Source organism: Kogia breviceps, chromosome 19, assembly GCF_026419965.1.
Source record: "Kogia breviceps isolate mKogBre1 chromosome 19, mKogBre1 haplotype 1, whole genome shotgun sequence".
NCBI classification, from domain to species: domain Eukaryota; kingdom Metazoa; phylum Chordata; class Mammalia; order Artiodactyla; family Physeteridae; genus Kogia; species Kogia breviceps.
In genome coordinates, this window is record NC_081328.1 from 37,860,061 (window position 1) to 37,885,468 (window position 25,408).

At 57.9% G+C, this 25,408-nt stretch overlaps 2 protein-coding genes across 6 annotated transcripts in view; one reads left to right on the top strand and one right to left on the bottom strand.

Moving 5' to 3' along the window:
* The window catches only part of MED24 (mediator complex subunit 24), a 33,606-nt gene extending 31,205 nt beyond the window's left edge, over nucleotides 1-2,401 (bottom strand). For 2 of the 4 annotated variants that reach the window (XM_067021660.1, XM_067021659.1), the window contains exon 1: nucleotides 2,244-2,401. The gene's annotated coding sequence lies outside the window, so the exon portion shown is untranslated. The remainder of the gene's footprint in view (nucleotides 1-2,243) is intronic. The other 2 variants (XM_067021657.1, XM_067021661.1) reach the window with 2 other exon arrangements.
* On the top strand, nucleotides 1,895-25,344 carry THRA (thyroid hormone receptor alpha). Of its 2 annotated transcripts, XM_059047441.2 has the most exons (9): nucleotides 1,905-2,061; nucleotides 12,517-12,864; nucleotides 15,698-15,765; nucleotides 16,250-16,350; nucleotides 18,244-18,391; nucleotides 19,000-19,205; nucleotides 20,223-20,369; nucleotides 20,958-21,216; nucleotides 21,824-25,344. In XM_059047441.2, exons 2-9 carry the CDS (start codon nucleotides 12,812-12,814, stop codon nucleotides 22,072-22,074), a joined length of 1,233 nt encoding a protein of 410 aa, XP_058903424.1. In that variant the 5' UTR covers nucleotides 1,905-2,061; nucleotides 12,517-12,811; the 3' UTR covers nucleotides 22,075-25,344. The 2 variants fall into 2 exon arrangements, with proteins under 2 accessions (XP_066877764.1, XP_058903424.1); XM_067021663.1 differs by lacking the exon at nucleotides 12,517-12,864 and having other exon boundaries at nucleotides 1,895-2,061.
* Nucleotides 25,345-25,408: the final 64 nt, after the last annotated feature.

Sequence of the window (25,408 nt, forward strand, 5' to 3'; positions counted from 1 at the left end):
ACTGCAAACCCCAATACCCCCTAAAAGAAGTGGCTCCAACAGAGCTGAGGATGCAGGTGGCCGAGACTAAGAAGAGCAAGGGCAGCCCAATTCAAATAGGCTGTTGGTCAGAACCCCACATTTGACAAGTGATTCTTTTTTTTTTTTTTTTTTTTTTTTGCGGTACGCGGGCCTCTCACTGTTGTGGCCTCTCCCATCGTGGAGCACAGGCTCCAGACGCGCAGGCTCAGCGGCCATGGCTCACGGGCCCAGCCGCTCCGCGGCATGTGGGATCTTCCTGGATCGGGGCACGAACCCGTGTCCCCTGCATTGGCAGGCGGACTCTCAACAACTGCGCCACCAGGGAAGCCCCGACAAGTGATTCAGTACAAACTGGGCGACTGGTAGAACAGCTCCCCTTAACACACACAATACACACACACACACACACACACACACACACACACACACACACACACACACACACACACACACCTCTCCAAGAGCAGACCATGGAGACAGGGCCCCACCCCGGGAGCCGTGGGAAGGCTATGGCCCCCGCTGGTAAAAACCGAGCTAATGGGCTTCCCTGGTGCAGGGGACATGGGTTCGTGCCCCAGTCCGGAAGGTCCCACCTGCTGCGGAGCAGCTGGGCCCGTGAGCCATGGCTGCTGTGCCTGCGCGTCCGGAGCCTGTGCTCCGCAAAGGAAGAGGCCACGACAGTGAAAGGCCCGCGTACTGAGAAAAAAAAACCAAAAAACAAAAAACTGAGCTAATGACAGCAGGTGAACTGGAGAGGTCAGGGGGGTGCTGGGGTAATTAGGGCTCTGCCTGGCGCTGGGAGATCCTGAGATGAAAGGATCTGGCGTCACTGGGTTGGTTTTATGTCCATGAATGCAGGTGTGTGTGTGAGTGTGTGTGTGTGTGTGTGTGTGTGTGAGTGTGTGTGTGTGAGGGGTGGGGCTGGCATGATGGAGACCTCTCCTTTGGGGAAGGGGATCCATTTTTACACTGCCCACCCTCCTCCTTAGACTGGCCCTGTACATTTGGATTGGGGGTGGGCAAACATGGGAGGAAAAACCACCTCTGTGAAGCTGAGGGTTGATGGGGTAGGGCAAGCCTTACCCCCTCCCCAGCTCAGCAAGAGAACCAGATTGTTGAGGAAATGACTGGTGACAGTGAATAGAAAAAGCCTATACTGGAGGAGGGTGACATTTGAAAGAGGAGGCAGTGGATCAGGTAATGATGTTAGAAATGAGCCTGCAAGGGAGGTTATGGGGAAGCATACCTCCAAAAGGATTAAAAACACAGGATGATTGAAGTTAAAAGGACCTCAGGGGTAACCGTGCACAATCCTCCAATTTTAAGGTTGAGGAAGCTCTGCCACCTAGAGCGGTGGTGATTTGTTCAAGGTCACACAGTGAGTTACTGGCAGAGAAGGGACCCGAACTCAAAACAAACTCTAAACCTCCTGGGGTTTGGTATTTAGACTTTCCCCCCCCTCGACTTCTAAGGTGCAGGCGGCTCACCGATAAGCCCTTCTCCATCCCCGTGGTGCATCTCCCCCAACCCTGCAATTCTTCCAGCAAGGGAAGGCTATTTTCTAAATGACATTTCTTCCAAAATATGTCACCAAGTACCACTCCCGCCGGAGACGCCTGGAGTGGGGCGGGCAAGTGCGGGCGGGGCGGGGGCAGAGGCGGCCGAGGGGCGGCTGGCCGGGGTCCCAGGGCGCGGCGGGGGGCGGGGGGCTGGGGGCGGGAGGCGGGGGCCGGCGGCGGCGGCGGCGGCGGCGGTTAGGCGGCCTGCAGGGAGCAGCCGAGAGCCGGCCGGGCGCGCAGAGCCCGAGCCCCAGCCAGAGCGGGGCGGGGGAGGGAGGAGCCAAGAGCGGCCGCCGCCTCTGCCGGAGGAGCCGCGGGGCCGCCACACTCGCCCCCCGCCCCCCCCCGCGCTCACTCGCACTCACACCCGGGCGCAGGAGGCGGGCGGCCCGGGCCCCACCGGCCCCCCATGGACGCCCCCGGCACGGGGCGCTGAGACCCCCGCGTCGCTGCCCAGCCCGGTCCAGCGCGCCACGCCGAGGTAAGGGGGAGGGAGCGAGGGGGCATTAATATGCAAATGCACTGCGATTGATTATGCAAAGCCGCGGGGCTCTCTGGCCAGCTCCCAGGCGGGCTGGGGGCGCCCGAGCGGTACTCGCTGCCAGCCTCAGCTTTCGCGGACACCCTGGTGACCCTGTCACTGGCCGGGAGCTTGCAACTTACGCCCTGGGGAAGAGAGGCGTTGCTGGGAGGTCGGTGGGCCCCGGGGTTCGCCGGCGGAGATGGCGTCCGGGCCTCCCCCTCGAGGGCCCGCCCGGCCTCTGTCCGGCCGGTCCGCTGCGCATTCCCGGGCCCGGCCCCGCTGCCGGCCGCCGGAGCTCCCCCGCCCGCCGCGCCGCGGTTTGTTTACGGTGCGCCGGAGGCCTGCCCCCCCAGCTCCCACCCCTAGCCTCCCAGGCCGAGGCCGAGTGGCCTTTGCAAAGCCGCCTCCAGCTGCGGAGGGCGGTAGGAGTGGGGTGGGGGGTGGGCTTGCACTGGCCCCGGGAGGAGGAAGTCCCCCCCCCCTCACCCGCCTCCCCAATTGAACATGGCTCTCTGGTTGCAAAACTCCTAATTGCAAAAACGCGACTGGTTGGGGGTGTGTGTGTGTGCGGGGCGGGGGGTGTATCTGAGGGTTCCTAGATGACTAGGGGAGTTGCAAGCTAGGGCGGTTAGGGAAGAGAGGGAGGAATGGACCCATGTTGTGTGTGGCACCCGTTTCCCTCCCCTTGCAACGTGTCTCTTGGTGCCCCTTCTCTGCCTGGGGCCTTCCCTAGTCCAGTGTGAAGGAAAAGCCTGCGGGGTGGGGGATGATAGGGGCAGTGGAGAGAGCCACGCGTTTCCATGGGTGGAGGTCGCAGAAGGAAAGTCAGTAAGATGGGAGCCCACCTCTCAGTGCTGGCTCTGGTCCCAGGAGGGGGAAGGGATGAAGGGGGCTGTTGTCCAAGGTGAGGGGGGAAGCAAACGTGACATGCAGACACACAGACATGCCCACATAGACAGCCACATGCACACCCAGGGACACCCAGGCGGATTCAAGGACAGGAGCTGCTGGACACACCCACATGGGGACAAGGGAAGAGGCTGGCTGCCGCTGCACAGGGGAGCTCAGAGGGGTGGGACACACCCACGGGAGATCAAGAGCAGGGAGACCAACCCATGCACATACCCATGCACAGGGTCACACGGAGATGCTGTCACACACAACAAGGAGGAGTTGCTGTCACCCACACAGGAAAAGTCACTATCGCACGCTTGCATGAACACAGAGCAATTGCACACCGCCACACATTACAAAAGACCCTGTCACTCACAGGCACACACGTGCTCGCATGAGCCCAGTCACACAGGCATCATCTCCTTGCCGTAACAGTCGCTGTCACTCAGTCAAACGCAAATGCAGTTACACATCAACACACGGATACACAACTTAGCAACAAGTATTTTCCTGGACTCTTACTGTGGCTCTCTGAGGTTCTGTATACCATAAAACCCCTGCTCCCATAATGGTGTAAGGCATGCATTCACGGTAACATTTTCCGTCTCTTTCGCTTGTCATCTCCCCCCTCCCCCAGATGGTGAGCTCCTTGAGACCTGGGAGAATCTCTGGAATTGCTCTGGATCCCACCCAGAGCCTAGCATAGGAAGTGCTCTGTAAATACTTGTTAATTGATTGACTGTGGGAACTCCAGACACAGGTACACTCATTTGCACACAGTCCCAGGGACTCAGGTGCAGAAGGCATTTACAAGGCTCAGGACCACACGGTCACAGGTCTACAACTCTGGATACACACAGTGTAGCTGTGCAGTCAGGCACGCCCCTAGATGCACATACAGTCATAGACTTTTCCCCTCAAGCTTCCTCCTGTCTTCTTTTTTGAGGTTCGTTTTTTTTTTGAGGGACAGAGAAATTAGAGCAAAGAGAGTAGGGGGTAGGGGAGTTCTAGAGGGCCAAGTCATGGACCTGAAGCAGTGTTCAGTGACTTCAGGAGCGGGGATGATCCTGGCTGCTGGGGGAAGGGGGGTCTTGGGGAGACGTGGCTCCTAGGAAGCAGCCTCTATCCCCACCTCAAAAGCAAATAAGCAACCTAGCCGCCCCTGCTGGGGTTGTTTGAACCATTCCTGGGGATGCTCACGGGCCCCCAGCTGAGTTCCTGCCTCCAACCGTGAGTCTGGCCCCTTTACCCACCTCTGCCCTCCTGTCTAAACTTGGAAGCCTCCCGTAGGAGGCAGTAAGTTGGTGAGTGTCTGGGTGAGTGATGTGTATTTTTGACTTGGAATTTCGCTCCAATGCTCTGTCTCCGCTGTGTCTCCTCCCTCCTCGTTTCTCTGCTAGTCTGTAACTCTCACCTGTCCCTGCCCCCGTCAACCCCTGTTCTGGTCTCCGTTTCTGCCACAGCCTCCTTTCTCAGCGCTGGGAACGGGTGGTGATGCTCTTCATTCTTCTCCAGTTGTTAATACTCAAACCCCGCCCCTCGGCCCGCCTGCCCTGCCTCTGGGGTCAGCGGGAGGTTGGGGTGGGGGGCAGGGGGCTCAGCTGGCTGCTCAGGACATCCTGCACTTCCTCAGTACTGCAGCTGCAGCCAGCGAGTTTGGGGGGCTGGGAGCGGGGGGTGGGAGAAGGAAAGGGGGTCGGCCACTGCCCACGCTGACCTCTCAGGCTGGCAGGCCCAGGCAGGGGACACCAGCTGGGTGGAAGGCCTGGGTGTGCTGGCCATGGCTAGCTAGCTCCCAAACTGGCCGGTGAGGGGGCTTGCTCCGCACTGACCCGCTGGAAAATAATCGCCCCCCGGGGGCAGTGGCAGGAGTTGGCAGGACCCGGCTGAGCTGGGTCTTTGGCAGGACTCACAGTGGCCTTTCTCCACACCCCTGGCAGCTGAGACCCACCTCAGAGATGCCCAACAGCTGTGTCTGCATTGCCCAGCCTCAGAGGCCTGGTTCTGCCCAGACTTTGTGTGGGGCTGTGTGAGGCCCTCTCCCATGGGCTGGCCCTCCAGCCCAGAGTGGCAAGTCTTCCAGAGAGGGAGTTTGAGCAGGGGGCATCTACCGTTTCTGGCCATGCTCCCCTCTAGCTGTGGCCTAGACCATGGATGAGGAGGCACTGGTAGGGATTCTACCATAGAGAATCCATGGCTGCTACTGAAAGGGAAACTGAGGCTGGGTCACGGGGAACACATAGCTGGATGAAAGAACAAGATAGTGTTCCTCAGGCAGGTGATATGCTGTAATGGTTAAAAGCAGGGAGATATATATATTGGAGCTAGATTGCCTGGGTTTGAATCTCAGCTCTGCCACTTGTGGGTTGTATAATCTTGGGCAAGTGATTTAACCTCGCACTTGCCTTGTCTGTGAATTGAGGATGATAATACCTACCTCATTCAGCTTTTTGAGGATTAGAGGCATCAGAATATATAAAATGCTTTTAAAAGTCCCTGGTGCATAACAAGCACTGTATGTGTTAGCTGTTACAACGAGGAAGTCTGTAGGTCACTTCTTGGAGAAGCTTGGTGGAGAATTGGATCTCCTGGACATCACAGGAATGGGATGGGGATGGGGGGTGGTAGGGATAGTGGGTCCCTAATCTCCAGCCTCCTCCTCCTCCTCCATGTCCCCTCTCTCTCCCCCATGAGTTTGTGCAGCCTGGAGCCCCTCTGCCTCGCCCTCCTCTGATCGTCACCTTTTAGCTACTTCTTAAATGGAGCTGTTGACATCTCAGCCTGGGACACACCTCCCCTCCGCAGTTAGGGGCAAATGCATGAATGTTTGGCCATCACTGCATCTCTGGTTAGGACAAGTTTGAGCGCTGGGGATGGGGGAGAGAAAAAACAAGGAAAGCAGGCTCTCTCCACACCCCCCCGCTCCTTTCTTATGAGTAGAGTACGGCACCCTTCCTCTCTCCTGGGGACCCAGCATCTCAGCTACTTACCATTGATCAATCAACCAGGACCCAGCCCTGGCTGACAGATTCCCCACCCCTGCATGGAGGGGGCATTCGTGTGGAGGATGGTGGCAGTGAATAAGGAGGGTGTTAGGCGTGGCACCTCGAGATCCAGGGTCTGTCCTGGGTTACCACCTTTCCTCTGTGTGGCTGGTGAGAAGACTCCTCTCTCCCCCAAATCCCTTTTATGCAGCTCCCCCAGGACAGTAGTGGGGATATGCCTTGTGATGGGCCACTGGAGAGCCTCTGGAGTAGGGAGCTAATCTCAACCCTGATTCTCATGGCTGTAAAGGTGCTTGGGGGACTTTTGTGCCTCTTGGGGAGGATGGCAAGCATGACCATGGTGAGAAGAGCGCTGGCTGAGAGTTGGAGGCTGGGTTTTCACCATTTGCCAGTTGCTGACTCTGGGCCTAGGTTTTCATAATCTGGAGACAGTGATGCCCACCTCACGCAGAGTGAGGGTAAATAACATAATGTGGGGTGACACCTGTGGTCAGTCGGTATTGCATCCTGGCACGGCAAACAACGCCAGTGGATTCTCCTCTCCTCCCAAGGCCTGGAACGCTCCAGGGTGCGGATACACACACTGCTTGGAACCAGAGGCAGTTCTCAGTCTCTCACAGAGGCATCTGGGGCTGGTGGAGGGAGGGGAGCATGTGGTTTTCAGGCATATGGTGTTGCCTGCCTTCCTCCCTGGCAGGCCAAGGCTGGGGCACCAAAGGGGACCTCCCGCTTGCATGCCATTGTGTGAGGTGGTCCAGAGGGAGGGGTCAGAAGTTCTCTGGGTAGACAAGGGCAGCAAGATGGAACTTACTGGTGCCCAGAAAATGCTATCCTTGGTCCCCGGCTTTGGAGGTTGGCACCCAGCACTGGGGACTGGGGTTAAAGTTTAGGGCCAAAGGCACAGCCACACGTCCAGCAGTGGCAAAGAGCAGCGTGATTGGACCCAGCCCCCAGCCCTCTTCTTCCTCCTCTCTTCCTCTTGTAAGGAAGAGATGAGCTCTTGGCTCCTAGAGCCTTAGCTGCCTGTTTCATTTTCTCTTTTACCCAGGCGCGTGGGGCGTGGGCGAGGGAAGGGGAACGGGACCTGAGGCTTTGGTGGCTATCAGCGTCTTTGTACACATCAGTGAGTGGGTGTGTTGTGCGCGCAATCCATGTATGCGTGTTTTGTGCATGTGTGGGCTGGGGAGGGCTCTGAATATCTGCTGGAATGGGGTACCCAGAGCCCGAGGCTCTGCGCATGCGGGGTGAGTGTGTGTGTCTGCACGTGTCCGTGTGTGTGCGGGAGACTCAGCTGCATTTACTTGCTCGCTCTCCCCTGCTCTCTCTCCCTTGCTCACTCGTATGCGCTCCCCTCCCTCCCACCCTCCCTCCCTCCCTCTCTCTCTCTCTCTCTCTCCCTCTCTCTCCCTCTCTCTCACACACACACACACACACACACACACAATTTTCACCCTCTCTCTCTCTCTCTCTCTCTCACACACAGACACACACACACAATTTTCAATCTCTCTCTCTCCCCCCTCCTCCTCTCTCTCTCCCCATTCCCTCCCTCCCTCTCCCGGTTTCTCTCTCCCCCCTTCTCTCTTCGTCCCTCTCCCCCCGCCTCTCCGCCTCGGCCAGTTCTGCTTGGGTGGGGGCTATCTCCCGCCTCTCTGGGGTGCCTGGGAGAACATCCCTGCTTTTCCTTTCCCCTCCACCATTCCCTTCCCTCCTGGGCGTGCTCCCAGGGCTCGCAGACTCCTCTCTGCAGCCTCCTCCTTGGAAGAGGGGAGTGGGGGAGGGAGGACCCCAAGCCCTGTGCCCCGATGCCATCTGCAGCGGGTGCCTTGGCCCTGTGACATTCAGGCCTCCAGCCTTCAGCTGCCCCACCTCCCAGCTCCGATTACCCACTGGCTGCTGGGGGGAGGGCAGGGAGAGTATGCCCAGCTTGTGGGTGCTCCTGACTCTGCCTTCTTGGCTCTTTGGATCTCCCCCTCCATTTCTGGGGGGCACTGGGGCAGGTGGCACGAAGTTCTGTGGGTTGACAGGGAGGGGGCTGAGCTCTTGAGCATGGATGTGGGCACAATCATCGTCAGTAGGCGTGGGGGGGATGGAGGTGAGCCCTAGACTTGGGCGCCCACCTTAGTGCCTGACCGGAGCTGGCCTGGTGTGGGAGGAGGGACAGGAGAGCAGCAGGTGGGTGAGGTTATGGTGGGGTTGGGCGGGAAGCACAGTCTTTAATGTTAATACTGGGCACCTGGCCCAAGTCAAGGCTACTGTTTATGTCTTTCTGTCTGTGACCTGCAGGGGGGAATTTCCTGTTCTATTCTTTTGGAGGAGAGGATCCTTTTGTTTAAGTAACCTATCTCCCCCTTATTTTATATCCCCCAACCCCATCTCCCATTCTCTAGCCTCCAAGGCCCCACAGTGGCTAGGAGATCAGACTTAAGGGTCACTGCCCTTAAGCTCCAGAATCCCATCTCATGGGGGCCCAGCGAGAGCCCACCAAAGAGTGCCGCCTCACCCCCTGCCCCCCCGCCCCCCCACCCCGCCACGCTTGCCAAGCTGGTGCCTGTGTCTGTGTACTCCTTTGCCATGTCACACCTGCCAAATAGTACCTCCCTTCCCGCCTTCACCCCTCCTCTCTCTCCTGGCACTAGGATAACAGGGAGTTGGGTGGGGCAGTCCCCTTCAGTCCATACCTGAGAATAGAACGGGGGGTGGGGAGCGGGGGGATCTGGGAGAGGAGGAAGAGGCCCCAGCCCTGAGAGGCATCTACCCCTCAACCTGGGTGCCTGTGTTGCTGCCGCAGCCTCCACCATCTCCAGACTCCCGGGGCTGTTGGTGTTTGTGGCTGTCCATGGGAGCCCACGCTGGCACAGGCAGCAGTGTCTGCACACAGATGCCTGTGTTTGCCTGTGCATGCCCGTGTGTGTGTGTGTGTGTGTGTGTGTGTGTGTGTGTGTGTGTGTGTTTGGGCTACAGTGGCCACCTGGCCACCCTTCTTGGCCCCCGTGGTGTGGATTCAGGGCGTCAGTGCCAGATCATTGGGAGTGGGGGAGAAGTCCCTCCCCACACCCTAGCAGCAGGCAAAGGGGAAGGGGAGAGGGAGGTGTGAATCTCCCCACAGCACTATTAATAGCCCACATGCCAGGCCACCAAGAACCAGCTGTCACCGTGGAAACCATTTCTCTTCTCCCCTCCCCCCAGCCTCCATGAGGTGGGACTTAGGCGGGGCATGAAGCACCCCCCCACCCATCTTTCTTTGTTACCTTTCTGCCTTTGTCTCTCCTTCCCTTCTCTGTCCTCTTCTCTCCCTCACCCTTCTCTCTCCACTCGCATCTCCTTGCTGCCTTTCTTCCTCTCCCTAGACTTCACTGTCATCCTTGCCTCTGCCCCCATCCCTGCCCATCTCTTTGTTCTCGCCCCTCCTCATCCTTCTTCCACCTCCCCCCATCGTCCCTTTCACCCCTCTGCTTCTCTTTCTCCCGTTTTCTCAGCCCCCCTCTCTATATGTGAGTCTTTCCCTCTGTGGTTGGCAAGGAGGAGGGCTGGGCTTTCCTTAGAGCATGAAGGACAAAGTTCACGGGCCCTGACAGGTGCGGCCAAAGCCAAGAGCAGACACTCAGGAGAGTGGTGGGTACAGAATTGGGGGCTGGATTCTGGGGCAGAGAGTCCCCTCTGGCAGCCCCAGGAGTCCTTCCGGGGAGTCCCTTGGGTCCACAGGACCGTGGAGTGGGACAGTCCAGCAGCAGGAACATGGCATGGTGCCCATGGATGCCGCATTGGCCTCTTGTCTCAGTCCCCCCATTGCAGAAGCACTTAAGCTTAATGAAATGCTTCCCCCTCCGCGGGCACCTTGCCCACACTGTCACCAGGCATCTCTTATCTGACAAAGAGGGAGTGGGTGGCCAGGCCAGCCAACAGGTGGGCCTTGCCTGCCGGCTGTCCAGCCTGGTCTCAGAGCTCCACGGCTCCAGCCCTCTGCCTCTTGGAGGGATGCTGAGCCTCTTCCTCTGCAGGGGATGTGCCAGGCAGGCACTGGGGGAGTGGAGCAGGACTCCAGGAGGAGGGGAGAGAGGCTGCCCTTCAGCATGGGTATCTCTGCCCCGCCCCCCTGCCCCACTGACTTTTTTCTGCCCACAGCTGACACAGGCTCATGTGCTATGTGCCTCACCGCATGCTGGGCCCTCTGCCTGCTCTGTCGCCTCAGAGGCCCAGGTATGTCCCCAGAGAGATGACGGGGACTCCCCAGGGGTTCCAGCCTCTTGCTAGGTGCCAGGCAAGGGTGCCCTGAGCAGTGAGGGCAGGACCTTGCTTCTCCGCCCACTACCAGGGGCTCAGTGGAGCCGGGGTGGCATCAGGCACCGTTCGGCTCAGCACAGAGGTGGGGCCGAGTGGGGGCCTCCTCACTCCACCCCCAGCAGCAGGCACGTGCAAGCCCTTGGCAATGCCCAGCCACACTTGGAGTTAAGGCCAGGCTGGGTCGGGGGAAGGGAAAACAAACATGGTGGCTTAGGTTGGCACTGCCCCAGGTGTGCCCTGTAGCAACTGGCAGTGGCAGAAGTCAGGGGGAGGGGTCCTCCAGAGCTATGGCCTGGGGCAGGAGCTGCCCGTGCCATGCCCTGCCACCGGTGCCCCCCGCCCGGTCCGGCCCACAGCCTCTGATACCCATTCCCACCCACCCCGGCTCCCTTCACCTGCCTCCAGGGCCTGCTCGCAGGGCTGCCCCTCTCTCAGCATGCCTACTCCTGTGCCTGCCTCCTTCCCTCCCCGGGGGCACTCGGGCCTCAGGCTGGCGAGTGGATTTTTCCAGCTTCTGTAAACAAGTGGTGGCAGTATGCCAGGTGGGCAGGAGACGGGCGGGGGCAGCACCGCAGCCAGGGTGTGCCAAGCACCGAGGCACAGTCCTGGGGGGAGGGGGAGACAGGGAGACACCCAGACCCAGAGAGAGAGAGACATTCAGATACAGACAGACTGACCAGAGGAAGCTGCACTGGGCGCAGATAGAAGTGGAAACAGAGGCGACAGAAAATAGCCCTCTATTGTCCATCCCAAGGCCCACGCCTGCCTCGGCCCTCAGCCCCTCACTGCTCAGGCGGAGAGCGGCAGGCCCCTATGCCCAGGCTCTGGGCATCCCCACCCACTCCTTCTCCCCCCCATCTCCACCCCTTAGGGCTGGCTACGCCATTATAAATTTATAACAGGAATTTCTCCGCAAGCCAAGAAAAACTTGACCTACTTTCTTGACGGCTCCCTGGGCTAAGGCTCCCTGCTCGCACCCCTCCACCACATGTCTCCTGTCCAGCCCCCAGTGCCCAGTTCTGGTCTGCGGGGGCATCGAAAGCAGAGTAGGCCACCCTTCTGTACTACTGCCCTGCTCCCCAGGATGGGGACTTGCCTGGGTGCAGAGGCCCTGTCCCATGGTCCAGCCCTGTCCCACCCTGCCCAATGGCCTGACTTATCTCTCCTTTCCCCTCCCACCCTGGCTCCTTATCAGTTCCTGGGGGTGGGGCGGGGGGCCCCGGGGGCCCAGGGGCAAGTACTCTCTCGATGGAGGTTGTGTGCGGAGAGCTGCACCTTTTGTCCCCTCTCCCTTGCCCACACCTGCCTTGTGTGTGCAGACGCGGAGCCTCGGGTCTGCAGTCTGGGGTCAGCGGAGCAGCGTGGGGGGAATGGTTGGCCCAGGTTGGCACTGCCCTGGAGCCCAGGTAGCAGCAGGACAAGGCAAGCGTTGGAGGCAGGCTGCTTACTAGCTGTGCCAACTCGAGTGAATGGTCAGGCTTTCTGAGGCTTTGTTTCCTCACCTGTGAAGTTCTGATACCAGAGGGCCTATATTCTCTATTCCATTAACACGGGTTAGTTTCCTTTCCTCTCCTCTTGCCATCCTGGTGGGTGGTATAGCTCAGCTAAACCAACTGGGAAGTCTGATCGTCAGACTGGGAAGTGTGATTTGGGACCTTGGATGGGAAGCTCCTTGGGGGGCCGGGATTGGGGAGTCGTAACCGATCCAGCAGCCCGGGAGGTCGGCTCCCTACTATTTTCCATGTCCCTCTCCATGAAGGCACCCATGTGGGCATTCAGGATCCCTGCATGCTGTCCCCACAAACCACACTTCCTTCACCAGTACCCCCCCATGCCTGGGCTGAAGCTGCTCATCTCTGGTGGCCTCTTGCCCTGTAATACTGATGAGTTTTAGGGAAACTGGGGGGTGGTAACAATAGCTGATGTTTAGTAGACGTATGTTAAGGGCCAGGCACTTGATTGAATGCGAGGACTGAGACAAGGTACATGGATGACCTCATTCTCTCCCTCCATCCCTTTCCATGTCTGGGGATCAGGATGTGGCTCTCCAGTCTTGCCTGCTGTCTGTTGATCTGAAGGGTTGTCCTGTGTCCTGGTCCTCTCCCTGTGCCTGCCCTCCATGACTACCACCATCTCGTTGTGAGCCCCAAAATGTTGGCACCAAAGGAATCCTATTCACCTAGCCCCACCATGGCGCCGCCTTATCCCTGCCTCTTTCCTCTCTCTGCAGGGACCTCCGGACAGGACAAGATTCCGAAGCTACTCCCCCAGCCCAGGACCCCCCCACAGACCCGGCTTCCCCCCCAACCCCACTGCCTGCCACTCCCTGGCCCCTCTCACCGCCCGCCCCCCTTGGGGCGCAGGGCATGGTGTGAAAGGCCAAGTGCTGAGGCGGGCACCATGGGTGCTGGGCCCTAGGGCCTGGGTGGCGGGGGGTGGGTGGCCTGTGGGCGTGCCGGGGGGGCCAGTGTGCCCACCCCAGTCTCTTGGCGTGCTGGAGGGCATCCTGGATGGAATTAAAGTGAATGGAACAGAAGCCAAGCAAGGTGGAGTGTGGGTCAGACCCAGAGGAGAACAGGTAATGGGTCTGGCAACTAGGTCATGCCAACTCCTAGGCAACAGGAAGGGTCACCTGGCTGGCCCCGAGAGTGGAGCTTGGGCCTTTTAAGCACCTCTGGGGGGATGGGCATGAGGCCAGCAAGCCTGCTGCCTACCTTTGCCCAGGAGATGAGGTCATGTTCCCATGCGGCAGGGAATTAGGCACCTCAATGGAAAGATGCCCATTTTGAAAGGGGGAGGTGATGCAGAGCAGAGTAATTACAGGCAGCAGGCACGTGGCCCCTCCCTTGACTGTGCTGGGAGTCTCAAATGCCCCCCAGCGTCGCCTCAGCCACCCTCACCTGAGCATGTGGAATCCAAGCCTTGCCATTTCCCTCCTCTCCCTACCAGCCTGTTCACTTCTGACCACCAGCGTGTGGTCCAGAAGCCATGGTGCATGTGACATACACTTCAGGGCACATGCACCGGTACCTGTTGGTCACAGCTCACGCTTATATTTGGAACCTATTGGGAGCCTCACAGGCTCTTCCTTGTTCATGGGCAAGGGCGGACATTGCCATGGGGCTCCTCCCAGGAAGTGAAAGTGAATGCCAGCTATGAAGGTTTCGCTCCCACGTGGAGGAGGCATCAGCCCTGCACACACAACTAGGGTGGGTTACCTATGATCTGCATTGTGCTTCAGGAGCCCAGAGGGTCTCTGCCTCTCCCATCGGCTCCAAGTGGCACAGAGCTCAGTCTCAGTTGGCGTGGTGCCCTGGGAGCTGGGTACAGCCTGTGCCTATGGCCAGGGAGAGGGTGGGGGAGGGGGTGCTCTGGGGAGTAGTGTGGCCGTTGCCTAGGAGACCAGATCCTGAGCCAGGAGGCCGGAGGCCTGGCCCAGCGAAGCCCTGGGGCCCAAGACTGGGTCCCTGGAGGGGTAGAGGAAGTGGATGGGGCTGGCAGCTGGGTAGGGCAATGGGGGTATCCCCTCCGCCAATCCCCCCCCCCAGGGGGCTCTGAAAAAGATTTAGCCTGTCATTGCATAGCTCTCACTTACAGCTTCTGTACCTCCCTGCCCAGACTTCTGTGGGTCTGGGAAAGTCTGCTGCTAACTCTGAGAAAGGCGGGAATGCCAGTTTCTGGTCCCCCAGGACTGCAGCCCCTCCCCTGTCTGCCTCCCCTCCCCCATGTCCCTGCGCCACCTTGTGGCTGTCCCTGGGACTGCACCCAGAGGCTGTGAATCTAGTTAATTGCTGAACACTGCCAGCCCGACTGGGGCCTAGGTGGCCGGGGAGTTCCCCCCACAACCACCCCTCCAGAGGCAGGAGGGAGACCCGACCCTCCAACTGTTGTAGACATCAGACAGGGGTAATCCCCAGGGCGTGTGGAACACAGCGTTGTCTGTGGCTGTGACCCTGGCCAAGGTCACTGTGTCAGTGTGTTGGGAGCCGCATCAGGCCCCAGGCGGGTGGGGGTGGGGGGGAGGACCCTGCAAAATGCCACACACAGGGTGAGTGTGGGAGGTTATACAATCCGTGCATGCATGTAGAAAGCTTATGTAACCTGTGTGTGCCGAGGTTATGTAACATGTATGTGGAGGGGCTGGCAACATGTGTGCGGTGGCTGAGGGTTGCTAATACCTTACTTGGAGGGACCCAGCGTCCTTGTCCTGGCTCTGACTCCAGCCACAGTGTCACCAGGCACAAGTGGGGCGTAGGTTTGCTGCTCTGTTAAAGGGAGGCCATGGACTGGGCGGCTCTGGGACTCCCATCGTTTTCTCATATTCTTGGGTCTAGTTTCTAGTGGTCCACTGTGGTTATTTATTTTATTTTTATTTTTATTTTTTAATTTTTGGCTGGTGTTGGGTCTTCGTTGCTGCGCGCGGGCTTTCTCTAGTTGTGGCGAGCGGGGGCTACTCTTCGTCGCGGTGCGTGGACTTCTCATTGCAGTGGCTTCTCTTGTTGCAGAGCACAGGCTCTAGGCGCGCGGGCTTCAGTAGTTGTAGCACGCGGCCTCAGTAGTTGCGGCATGTGGGCTCAGTAGCTGTGGCGGGCACGCAGGCTTCCGTAGTTGTGGCTCGCGGGCTCTAGAGCGCAGGCTCAGTAGTTGTGGTGCACGGGCTTAGTTGCTCCACGGCATGTGGGATCTTCCCGGACCAGGGCTAGAACCCATGTCCCCTGCGTTGGCAGGCAGACTCCTAACCACTGCGCCACCAGGGAAGTCCCACTGTGGTTATTTAGCGTGTGTGCATGACCTGGAAATCAAGTCACATGTTCACTGGGGGGAGGGGCATGGTATTATTAGGTGCCCGTCTAGAGGGTTGTGTAACATGTGGGCATAACCTAGAGGTCATATAACACATTTGAGAAAGCCTTGAAAGTTGCATAGATATAGATAGTAGAGCCTGCTGCTTATTTACCGTGCTTGGGTTTATACTGAAGGCAGCATTGTTGTTCGTGTGTGCTGGTCTTATGTTGCACATATTTGTGTGTATTCTAAAGGTTATATAGCTTTAAGCATATCCTGAAGATTCTTTCTGCATAAGTGTCATGTACTGAAGGCTTAAATATGTGGCTATCTTATAGATTATGGGCGTGCTCGTGTGTGTGTGTGTGTGTGTGTGTGTGTGTGTGTGTGTGTGTGTTGGGGCCCTATAGAACATGCTTGTGCCCTAGCCAAGCCCTTTATCTCTCGCCCCAAAGCTTCCAGATAGTTGGACCCTTCTCAGTTTTGTCAGTTGACCTGGGGGCGGGAGGTAGGATGAGGGCACAAGAAGGAGGGAGTCAGGCCTGGGGGATGACTCAGCCTATTGGATGAGAAAGGGGGCTGCCCAAGGACTGCTCTCTGATTCGGCCCACTTTGCCCCTATCCAGTGCCAGGTCACCAGATGGAAAGCGAAAAAGAAAGAACGGCCAATGTTCCCTGAAAACCAGCATGTCAGGTGAGCCTGGCCTGTACCAGCAGTTCCTGTGTCCCATGGGGAGAGCCTCCTGGAGAGCGTGGGATGGACTTGTCTGGGGTGAGAGGGGTGATGTGGGGCACGCTCCAGCCTTTGAGGATGGATTAGGTCAGGAAGGGCCTCTTCCCTTCCCCCATAACCCCCTTGCCCAAGGTCCCCAAGATGAGCTGCTCTGACATTTGCTTCTCCTTCTCGCGTATCCCCTGCCCCTGGCATGCAGCAAGAGGAAAACCCTGAATGGGGCAGTCAGAAGAACTGGATTCTCCATATTCTTAGGGAAGGGGATGGACAAGGTGACCTCTGATGTGTCTCCGGGATTATACCTGGAGACAGAGAACCCTTCAGGGAGGCTGGGCTAGGGGATGGGCCAGGAAGGAAAAGCTGGGGGGGGGGTATGGAGAAAGTGTAGGAGCCTCTCTGCTGGGGACCCAAGCTATGCCTGCCTGCCTCCCTTCCTCCCTCCCAGGGTATATCCCTAGTTACCTGGACAAAGACGAGCAGTGTGTCGTGTGTGGGGACAAGGCAACCGGTTATCACTACCGCTGCATCACTTGTGAGGGCTGCAAGGTATGGACCAGCCAGCTCCTGCCCCTCTTCCACCACCTGAGCACCGCCCCCCTCCATCACATTCCCTTTAAGTTCCTCAGCACCTGGCACAACAGACAGCTCTGTAAACATGTAAGCTAAAGCCCACGTGTTATATCCTCATTTCTCTTCTCTTATTCATTCATTCATTCATTTGTTCATTCATAATCCCTGCTCTGCCACTCAGGTAAGATGCCTAATCTCTCTGAGCCTCAGTTTCTTCATCTATAAAATGGGGATAAACATACTACCTACTTCATAGAGTTGCTAGAAGAATTAAATGAGATAATGCACATAGAGTACTTAAAACAGTGCCAAGTACAAAAGAAGCACTCAATAAATGTCTGCTTTCATCCATCCATTCAATGTATGAAGTGTGAGACGTGCAGTATATGCCCTTCCCTCAAGTTGCTCACAGCCTACCAGACAAAGACTGACATCAGTTAAAAGCAACATCAGTGGTTCTCAAAATGTAGTTCCTGGACCACCTGCAGTACTTGTTAAGTGCAGATCCCAAGGCCTCATCCCACCCCTACTCAATCAGAATCTTTTGTGGTGGAATCTGCCTTGGATTGCTTCCACTGCAGCTGAAAGGGTGAGAACCAGTGCTGGGGGGGCATGGTGGAGCCCAGAGAAGAGGATGGCAGAGTCTCCCTGGGCAGAGGGGGTCTGTGACTTGGGGAGGCTTAATTAGATCCCACTTTGGACATTTCAGCCTACATGGTTTTTCCAGGATCATCACTTCCTGACAACGTAAGACCTTTCAAGAAACAGAAAGCTTTAAGAATATGTCAAGGCTTCAAGTACCTCTCTTTCCTGGTGTCAATCAGACCAAGACCACCAGGGATATAGAGTCCCCTAGCAGTGTTCCTGCAAGCAATGCCAGCCGTGTAATATGGAACAAGGAACCTCACCCTCAAGGACACCCGAGTCCCAGTGGGGCATCCTGAAAGGACAGAGATGCCTTCCCACTCCTAGAGAGCCTGATGTTGTAGGTCTAGTGTGAGGCCCAAGAGTCTGTATTTTTGATGGCTACCCAAGGTGATTTTAATTGCACCCCAAAATCTGAGAGCTCAGACCTTGTGTCTTATACCTCAGGTCCAGTTCTGAGTCTCTGCTGCCCATTTAGCCATATGACTTGGAGCAAAGTGCTTAATCTCTCCAAGCTGCAGTTTCTTAGTCGGGAAAATGGAGATAATAACAGTTCCTACCTCACAGGGTTGACATGAGCGTTAAATGTGATGATACAGGAAAGAAAAGGCTTATAAGTGCCCGACACATAGTAAGTATGCACCAGACATTAGCTCTTCATATTATTACTGCCATCTTGAGTCTTGAGGTTTTTCCTTTAAAGCAAAGACTAAACTCTCTCTATAAAATTGAAAATATTCTTTTCATGCTAATAGAGTTCATACCCAATGCCTTTTCTTGACTTTTTGACCCCCCGCCCCCCATTTCATGAATTCCACCTGCATGGGCAACAGGCAGCATGTATGAGAATGGTTTGGGGGCCAGTGTTGTTTTACAAGATGGAAAATCAGGTATTAATTGGTGTCCAAAGCGGCTATTCCTTCAGGCCTCTTAGCACCTCACACCATCCCAGGCTCAAATCTCCTAACTGCGGTCACCATCCTTAACTCTGCCACCACCACTACCCATGTACCCCGGCCCCTAGGCAGCTGGGGGGCTGAGGATGTGTATTTCTAAGTCCTGGCAGAGCCCAGTGATGCTGGGCTTGCTGTGTTGAGAGGATGCCAGGTTCCCTCACTAGTTCCCCAGCCCGCCCCCGCCACCCCAGAGAACTGCACGGTTGATTCAGGAAGGGAGGATTGTGATCACAACATGCTCCGTCTCCCTGCCCTCCCCCAACTCTAGGGCTTCTTTCGCCGCACAATCCAGAAGAACCTCCACCCCACCTACTCGTGCAAATATGACAGCTGTTGTGTCATTGACAAGATCACCCGCAATCAGTGCCAGCTGTGCCGCTTCAAGAAGTGCATCGCTGTGGGCATGGCCATGGACTGTAAGGGGATGGGTGGGGGAAGCGGGCCAGGCAGCTGTGAGGTGGGGGGTGCGTTCAGACATGGCAGCTCCCTTCCAGGTACCCACAGGGCAGAGGGACAGTCTGGGTCAGGCTGGTGGCAGAATGAATGTTCAGGATCTTGGTCCCTGCTGGCCTCATCCCTGAAGAAAAGGAAACAGGATCCCACTCTGGGCTCTGGGCATGCGCCCCAGTGCCTACCTGCCTTTTACCACTCCAGGGCCTTAGAGTTGTTGGGTAGAAATAAGTCCTGAGTATCCCCCCAGGGCACAGTGTCTCTGACTGCTGGCGAAGGCACCCCACTTCTGGGTGAGAGAGGGCATTTTTCATTAGCTAGGGATTGGATGGCACAGTCTTCTAGTAACTACTGTCACCATAACCCTTCAGATCAGAACATGGTATTCCTCTGGGTCGGCCCAAATTGGAGTTGGTGTGGCCCCAGCGATCATTCACGATCCATGTTGTGCCACCCGACTGCCAGGTGATTGGGGAAGTCACTTAGCCTCTCTTGGCCTACCGGGAAGAGTGGTTTCTGAGTGGGTTACGGAGTGTGCCATGCCAAGGGCCTCGTGTCTGTCTGTTGTTGCCAGTGGTTCTAGATGATTCGAAGCGGGTGGCCAAACGCAAGCTGATTGAGCAAAACCGGGAGCGGCGGCGGAAGGAGGAGATGATCCGATCACTGCAGCAGCGACCAGAGCCCACTCCCGAAGAGTGGGACCTGATCCACGTTGCCACGGAGGCCCATCGCAGCACAAATGCCCAGGGCAGCCATTGGAAACAGAGGCGGAAATTCCTGGTAAGGGGAGAGGGAGCACGGGGGAGCAGCAGCGAGGTAGCCAGGAGAGGAGAGTGAACTCAGAGTCTTGCCTCCTCTAGAAAGCCTTCTGAGTTTAGTCTGAGCCAAGGCTGATAGTCTCCACAACTTGACAGTGCTGATTCGTACACCCGTGTATGTGTCGCTGCTATCAGGGTCCTGCCTTTTCCATCTGACTGGGAGCTCCATGAGGGCAGGGCCTTGCCCTCCTCATCGAATTTCCAGTGAACGGAGGTGAGCGCTCCTCTTTTTCCTGCCCACAGTGACTGGGAGGAAGGGTGAGGACACAGTCATGTAGCAGTATTTTGGGGTACCTCTTGGGTGCTGGGCATTGTTTTAGGCCCCGGCAAAATTGAGTGCCAAGTAAACGGTCAGCTTGGGAGGAGATGGATAGTTGGTTGTGTCTGGTGGGGAAGGCAGAAAACTCCTGGTGGAGTGTGTCAGTGTGTGGAACAGTATGCTCTTAGGAGCACTGGCTCTGATGCCAAGCACGTGTGTGTGTAACTTGTCGGGGATCAGACTGCCCGGGTTCAAACCCTGGTTCTGCCACTTACTAGCCACATGACCTTGGGCTTATTACTTAGCTGCAGTCTGTCTCAGTTTCCTCAACTGTGAAATGATGATAAGTATAGCATCAACTAATGGTGATAAGTCATGGTGAGGATTAAATGAGATAGTATGTGTAAAACACATGACTTAATGCCTAGTTACGTGTTAAATATTCAATAAATCTAGATTCTATTGTTAAGACATTACCTCTGCTGCTATTATGATCCTTGCGATTATTAGCCAACTTGGGAGCTCTGGCGCTGGTGTGTTCTCTACCCCCCAAGATGGGAGAAGCCTTAGGCCTGGGTTGGGACACAGCTGTCCCCAGGTGCTAGTGGCCCCGCTTCCCCAAGCTGCCTTGGAGCTCCCCCTGGTGGCCAGGGAGCCTCGGTGAGAGGTTGAAAGGGGAGGGGGTCTGCAGCCCCAGCTGACCCCCATCTCTCCCTCTAGCCTGATGACATTGGCCAGTCACCCATCGTCTCCATGCCGGACGGAGACAAGGTGGACCTTGAGGCCTTCAGCGAGTTTACCAAGATCATCACCCCGGCCATCACCCGCGTGGTGGACTTTGCCAAAAAACTGCCCATGTTCTCTGAGGTGAGTGCCAGATGGGAGGAGAGACACGGTGCCACGCTGGAGGGAAACCTCGGGCTGCTCCCCAGGTCACCCATTCCCAGCTCGTGCTCATCTGAAGCTCTCTGGATGGGGAGCAATTCCTGTAGGTCAACACACCCAACGCACACACGCACGCACGCATGCACACGCACGCACAGGGTGAGCTGATCCCTAAAGAACCAACAGGCCCCACGGGCCCAGCCTCCCCAGCCCGTCCCTTCCTGTCTCCCCCAAAGTCTACGCAGCCATCCTGACTCTGGAAGTTCTCCTTACTTTAAAGAGCACAAACTCTGGGAACAGGCTGCCCTGCTGGCTTGTGACCTTGGCCACGTGGCCTAACTCCCTATACCTCCCTTTGCTCTTCTGCGGTGGGCACGGAGGTACTGACGCGACCTAACGCAGAGGCGTAGTTGGGAGGCTTAATGAAACGGGGCAGATCCATCGCTCATTGCAAGGGAGCTGTTCAGAGCACACACGTTCCTGGCCGGTGGTGGCCTTGCGGCTCCCAGGGGGCACCCGCGGGGGATGCTTATGGGGAGGGGCCTGCTGAGTGTCCCTGTGGTTCTGCAGCTGCCTTGCGAAGACCAGATCATCCTCCTGAAGGGGTGCTGCATGGAGATCATGTCCCTACGGGCGGCTGTCCGCTATGACCCCGAGAGCGACACCCTGACACTGAGCGGGGAGATGGCTGTCAAGCGGGAGCAGCTCAAGAATGGCGGCCTGGGTGTCGTCTCCGATGCCATCTTTGAACTGGGCAAGTCACTCTCTGCCTTTAACTTGGATGACACGGAAGTGGCTCTGCTGCAGGCTGTGCTGCTAATGTCAACAGGTACCGAGGCCTGGCTGGGAGGGCTCAAGAGCTTCCAGGGGCCCAGAGTTTGGCTGGCCCCTGGGCCTGTCACGCTCCCTTCTTTAACCCTGTGGTCTCTCTGCTCCACAAAGCTACCTCTCTGTCCCCAGGCCCACCCTTTGTCCCTGGTCCCCTGCTCTGTCACCCATCCCCCCTCCGTTCTGATATCCAGGCCCATCTCTTACCTCCAAGTCCCTGCTCTCCTCCTGTCCTGGCTTCATTTGTTCTCTCTGCCCCCGCCTGCTCTCTGTCTCCCCCATCCCCTACTCTGTTCCCATCCACCTTCTCTCCCCCATCCCTCCTCTGTTCTCAGTCCCTGCTCCTTGCCCCTAACTCCCTCTGTATTGCTCTCCGCCCCCCCGCCATCTCTCTGCACTAGCCCTGCCCTGTCTCCAGGTCTCCTCTCTTTCCAGGCCTACCTCTTGCCCTCTGTCCTCTTTACCTGCCCCTCCACCCCCTGGTCCCCTCCCTCTGCGCTGTGGTTGCCCCTCCACTTGCCCAGAATGTGTTTTTCTTCCCTCTCCCCCAGCCTCTCTGCCTCTGCCCCCCTCCGCCCACTCACCCGCCTGCCCCTACTTCCCCGCAGATCGCTCGGGCCTGCTGTGTGTGGACAAGATCGAGAAGAGTCAGGAGGCGTACCTGCTGGCGTTCGAGCATTACGTCAACCACCGCAAACACAACATTCCGCACTTCTGGCCCAAGCTGCTGATGAAGGTGACTGACCTCCGCATGATCGGGGCCTGCCACGCCAGCCGCTTCCTCCACATGAAAGTCGAGTGCCCCACCGAACTCTTCCCCCCACTCTTCCTCGAGGTCTTTGAGGATCAGGAAGTCTAAAGCCTCAGGCGGCCAGAGGGTGTGCGGAGCTGGTGGGGAGGAGCCTGGAGAGAAGGGGCAGATCTGGGGGCTGAGGGAGACCCCCACACCTCTTCTCTCCTCCCTCTCATCCTCGGATAGATTCAGCTCCCCACACACCCCCTCCCCCCCGCATTGCCCCGTCCCTCCTCAGAACCTCCAGCCCTGGGGCAGGGCAAACAAATGAACTTGCTATGAAAAGGACAGTGCGGGAGGCGGGGGGGTCAGGGGGCGGGGGGGGGGGGGACCGTGTCCTGCAGTTCCCAGGACCCCGTCCTCCGAGAAGGTAGGAGAAGGGAGGGAGAGCTAAGAGGGGACAAGCCATCTTGACCTGAGGGAGAGCTAAGAGGGGACAAGCCATCTTGACCTGACCGTAGGGGACGGAGGAATGTGGGATGGGGGAGGATGCCCTCAACTCACCCCCTACACACACGCAAGAGAGAGCCCCCCGCCCAGTCTCTTGGCCTAGGTTCCCCCTCCAGGCTAAGGGCCTCTCTGCTTCCCCAGACGCCTGGGTGCAAGGAAAGGCTTGGCTTGGCCCCTCCCCTGGAGGTTAAAAACTACAGTCATTCTAACTGCACTTTGGAAACCAGGCACGGAGAGAAGATAAATGAAGAAGTACTAGACAGAGGATAAAAAAGAGAAAAGAGAGAGCGAGCGATTGATAGAGAGATGATATTAAGTTATTAACTGAGGCTGGCCAGAGGGGAGGACCCCACCCACCCCCAAGCACTTTGAGAGCTGCCCCTCCTCCCCCAAATCAGAGAGAACTGCCCCCCACACCAGGTCCCCAGGGGTAGGGCTGCCGATCAGAGCTGTGAGTTAATCCAACAGGGTCCTGGCCATCCCCCCTTGCCTTGCCCCTCCCTCTGTGCCCCTTTGGCACCCCCGCGCCAGTACTCCCTCTGTTCCCTGCCACTCGTGCCCGCTGAGTTCCATCTACCTCTCACGCTGGATGCCAACTGGCCCCTCACCAGCCTGCCCTGCTGCCCGCACAGCTCCCCTTTCAAGTGCCCAGCCCCAGGGGCCTCTCCCTGTGCCCCCCCCCCCAGCTCCTTCCGCATCGTGGCACCCACACAGGAAAAACTGTGGCTCAAGGTCCCGCCCTCCTCACATCCTGCAGTATTAGCTACGATCCAGATGCTGCTGCCCTGGGGGGTGGGGGGGTGTGCGTGAGCTTCTCCCAGAGCCTCCACCCCCTTGGGCCCCTGTTTCCATCTGTCTGCTGGGCTCTCTCTAACCCCTGCCCTCCTCCTTTCCACTCCCACTCGATGCACTATCCCAGCCTCTGGGCAGGCAGGCACCGGAATGGGGGTGCTTAGATACATGGCACTTAGTCGAAGCCCCGGGGAAGGGGGTGGTTGGTGCTCCTCCTTTTTTCTTTGAAGCTCTTTAGGCCAGCCGCCCCTGTGCCCCTGGAACCCCTTTCCCCTCTTCTTTTCTCTAATTCAGGGACTTTGGCTTGAGCCACCTCCCACCCTCCTGGTGAGGAGTGCTCTGTTGGTCTGCACTTGGGTGAGCTGCCCTCCTCCTCCTCCCTTTGGCTATCGCCTACTCCGCAGGGGAGAGAGGGAGGGAGGAGGTAGCCCTCTGAGGGTGGAGGGAGGGGAGGGTGGGGGAGGGACGGAGCAGACCAGAGGGCCCTGGGCTCAGGGCTGCATGTCGGCAGGGATGGATGGGTGGACACAGATGCCCCCGGAAGCCATGGGGAATGGGGCAGGGGACGGGGGGAGGGGTGCCAGGGCTTCCTGCGCTTTGCACTATTGGGGCAAAAATGTCTTAAGCAGTGGGGAACCTGCCACCCCACCCTGACCCTCAGCCTGCCACAGCCCCCTTCACTCACACACACACACACACACACACACACACGCACGCACGCACGCGCGCGCACACACACGGGAAGGCAATGCTATGCTGCCCATCAGGGCATGTCCTTCCCCCACCGTTCAGGTGTTCCGACAGGGCTGGAGGGCCTAGAAGAGCATCTGCCATCACCTGTGCATGTGCCTGCCCCGCCCGCTCCCCCGTGGGCTCGTGGGCTGCCCGTGCTGTCCTTGTCCGTCTCTACCCTCTCTCTCTCTCCTGGGGTACTGATTCCTGTATTACTCCAGTCCCATGGATAAGCCCTCTTGTACCCACCCCCTGGGGGCCCAGTGGAATTCCTGACCTGTCTGCCCCTCTCTCCATCCCTCCATCCCCATGTCCACCCCTCCGTTCCCATTCTCAGCCATGCCCATGGTGGAGAAAAGGCCTTCAAGAGGCTTGGCCCCTTACAGGCACTTGGGAATCCCCCCTCCCCCTCCCCAATCATATGAGCTGTGATCCCCCACTCCTCCCCCTAACCCCCGACCCCTCCCCCCACTCTCAGTGACGTGGGGTGTATGTGTGCGTTTCTCTGTGTGAATGTGTGAGCAAGTACACGTGGTGGGGGAGGAGCCGGGGGGACTCAGGAGCGCCACGCACCTGCTCTAGAGAGGCAGCTGTCCCAGTCCCTGCTTTGGAAGTGAGGGACAGGGCCCTCTCCTGGGGGCCATTGGTGCTAATGAGGGGGATGGCCTTGATGTGGGTGCTTAGCATGCCTCCCCCAGTATTGGCCCGGGGCACTAGGGCAGGCAGAGTGGGGCAGCAGGTGCAGTGTTGGTGGGAGGAGGGGCTGCTGTGACTAGGAGGAGGGTGCCAGGCCAGGACAAGGGGGTGCCAGAGCCATGACCACTACCCCGCCCCCACCACCTGCCTCTCCATCTCAGTATTCCCCCTCCCATCACTCATAACACACATACCTCATCCAGCCTCCTCCCTGCTCAGACTTGAGGAGGGTGGGGGTGGAGGAGCCCCTACCCCTTCCCCTGGTGGCGGGTCTACAGGGCTGGGAGAGGGCAGGGCGTGTGACACAGACACCGTCCATAAGGGGGACAGTAATTCCTGCCCTGGGAACTCCTGGGTGGGAGGAGGGGGACACTTCCTTGCAGGCGCTACTGAATGTATGAGAAGCTGGTGCTGGGGTGGGGGGAGGGGGGCTGTGGCCAGAAACAGGGAAGGAGGTAGGTCCCTTCCCCAGGGAGGGGTGGGGCCAGTAGGGGTGACTTGGGGGGCTCCTACTCCTGCCCCACGTTGACAATCAGTATGTCTGTTATGTGCGATTTTTCACCCCGTTGTGTTCTGGGTCAGGATTTTAAAGAAAGATATTTTTATGGTAATTGTTGCTCGTCTATTTTACTATATATTTATGTAATAAATATATGATGAAAATAATCCCCTTGGGCACCCCCCCCCCTTAGACTTGTGTGCTGTTTCCCTGTATCCTCCCATCTGCTGG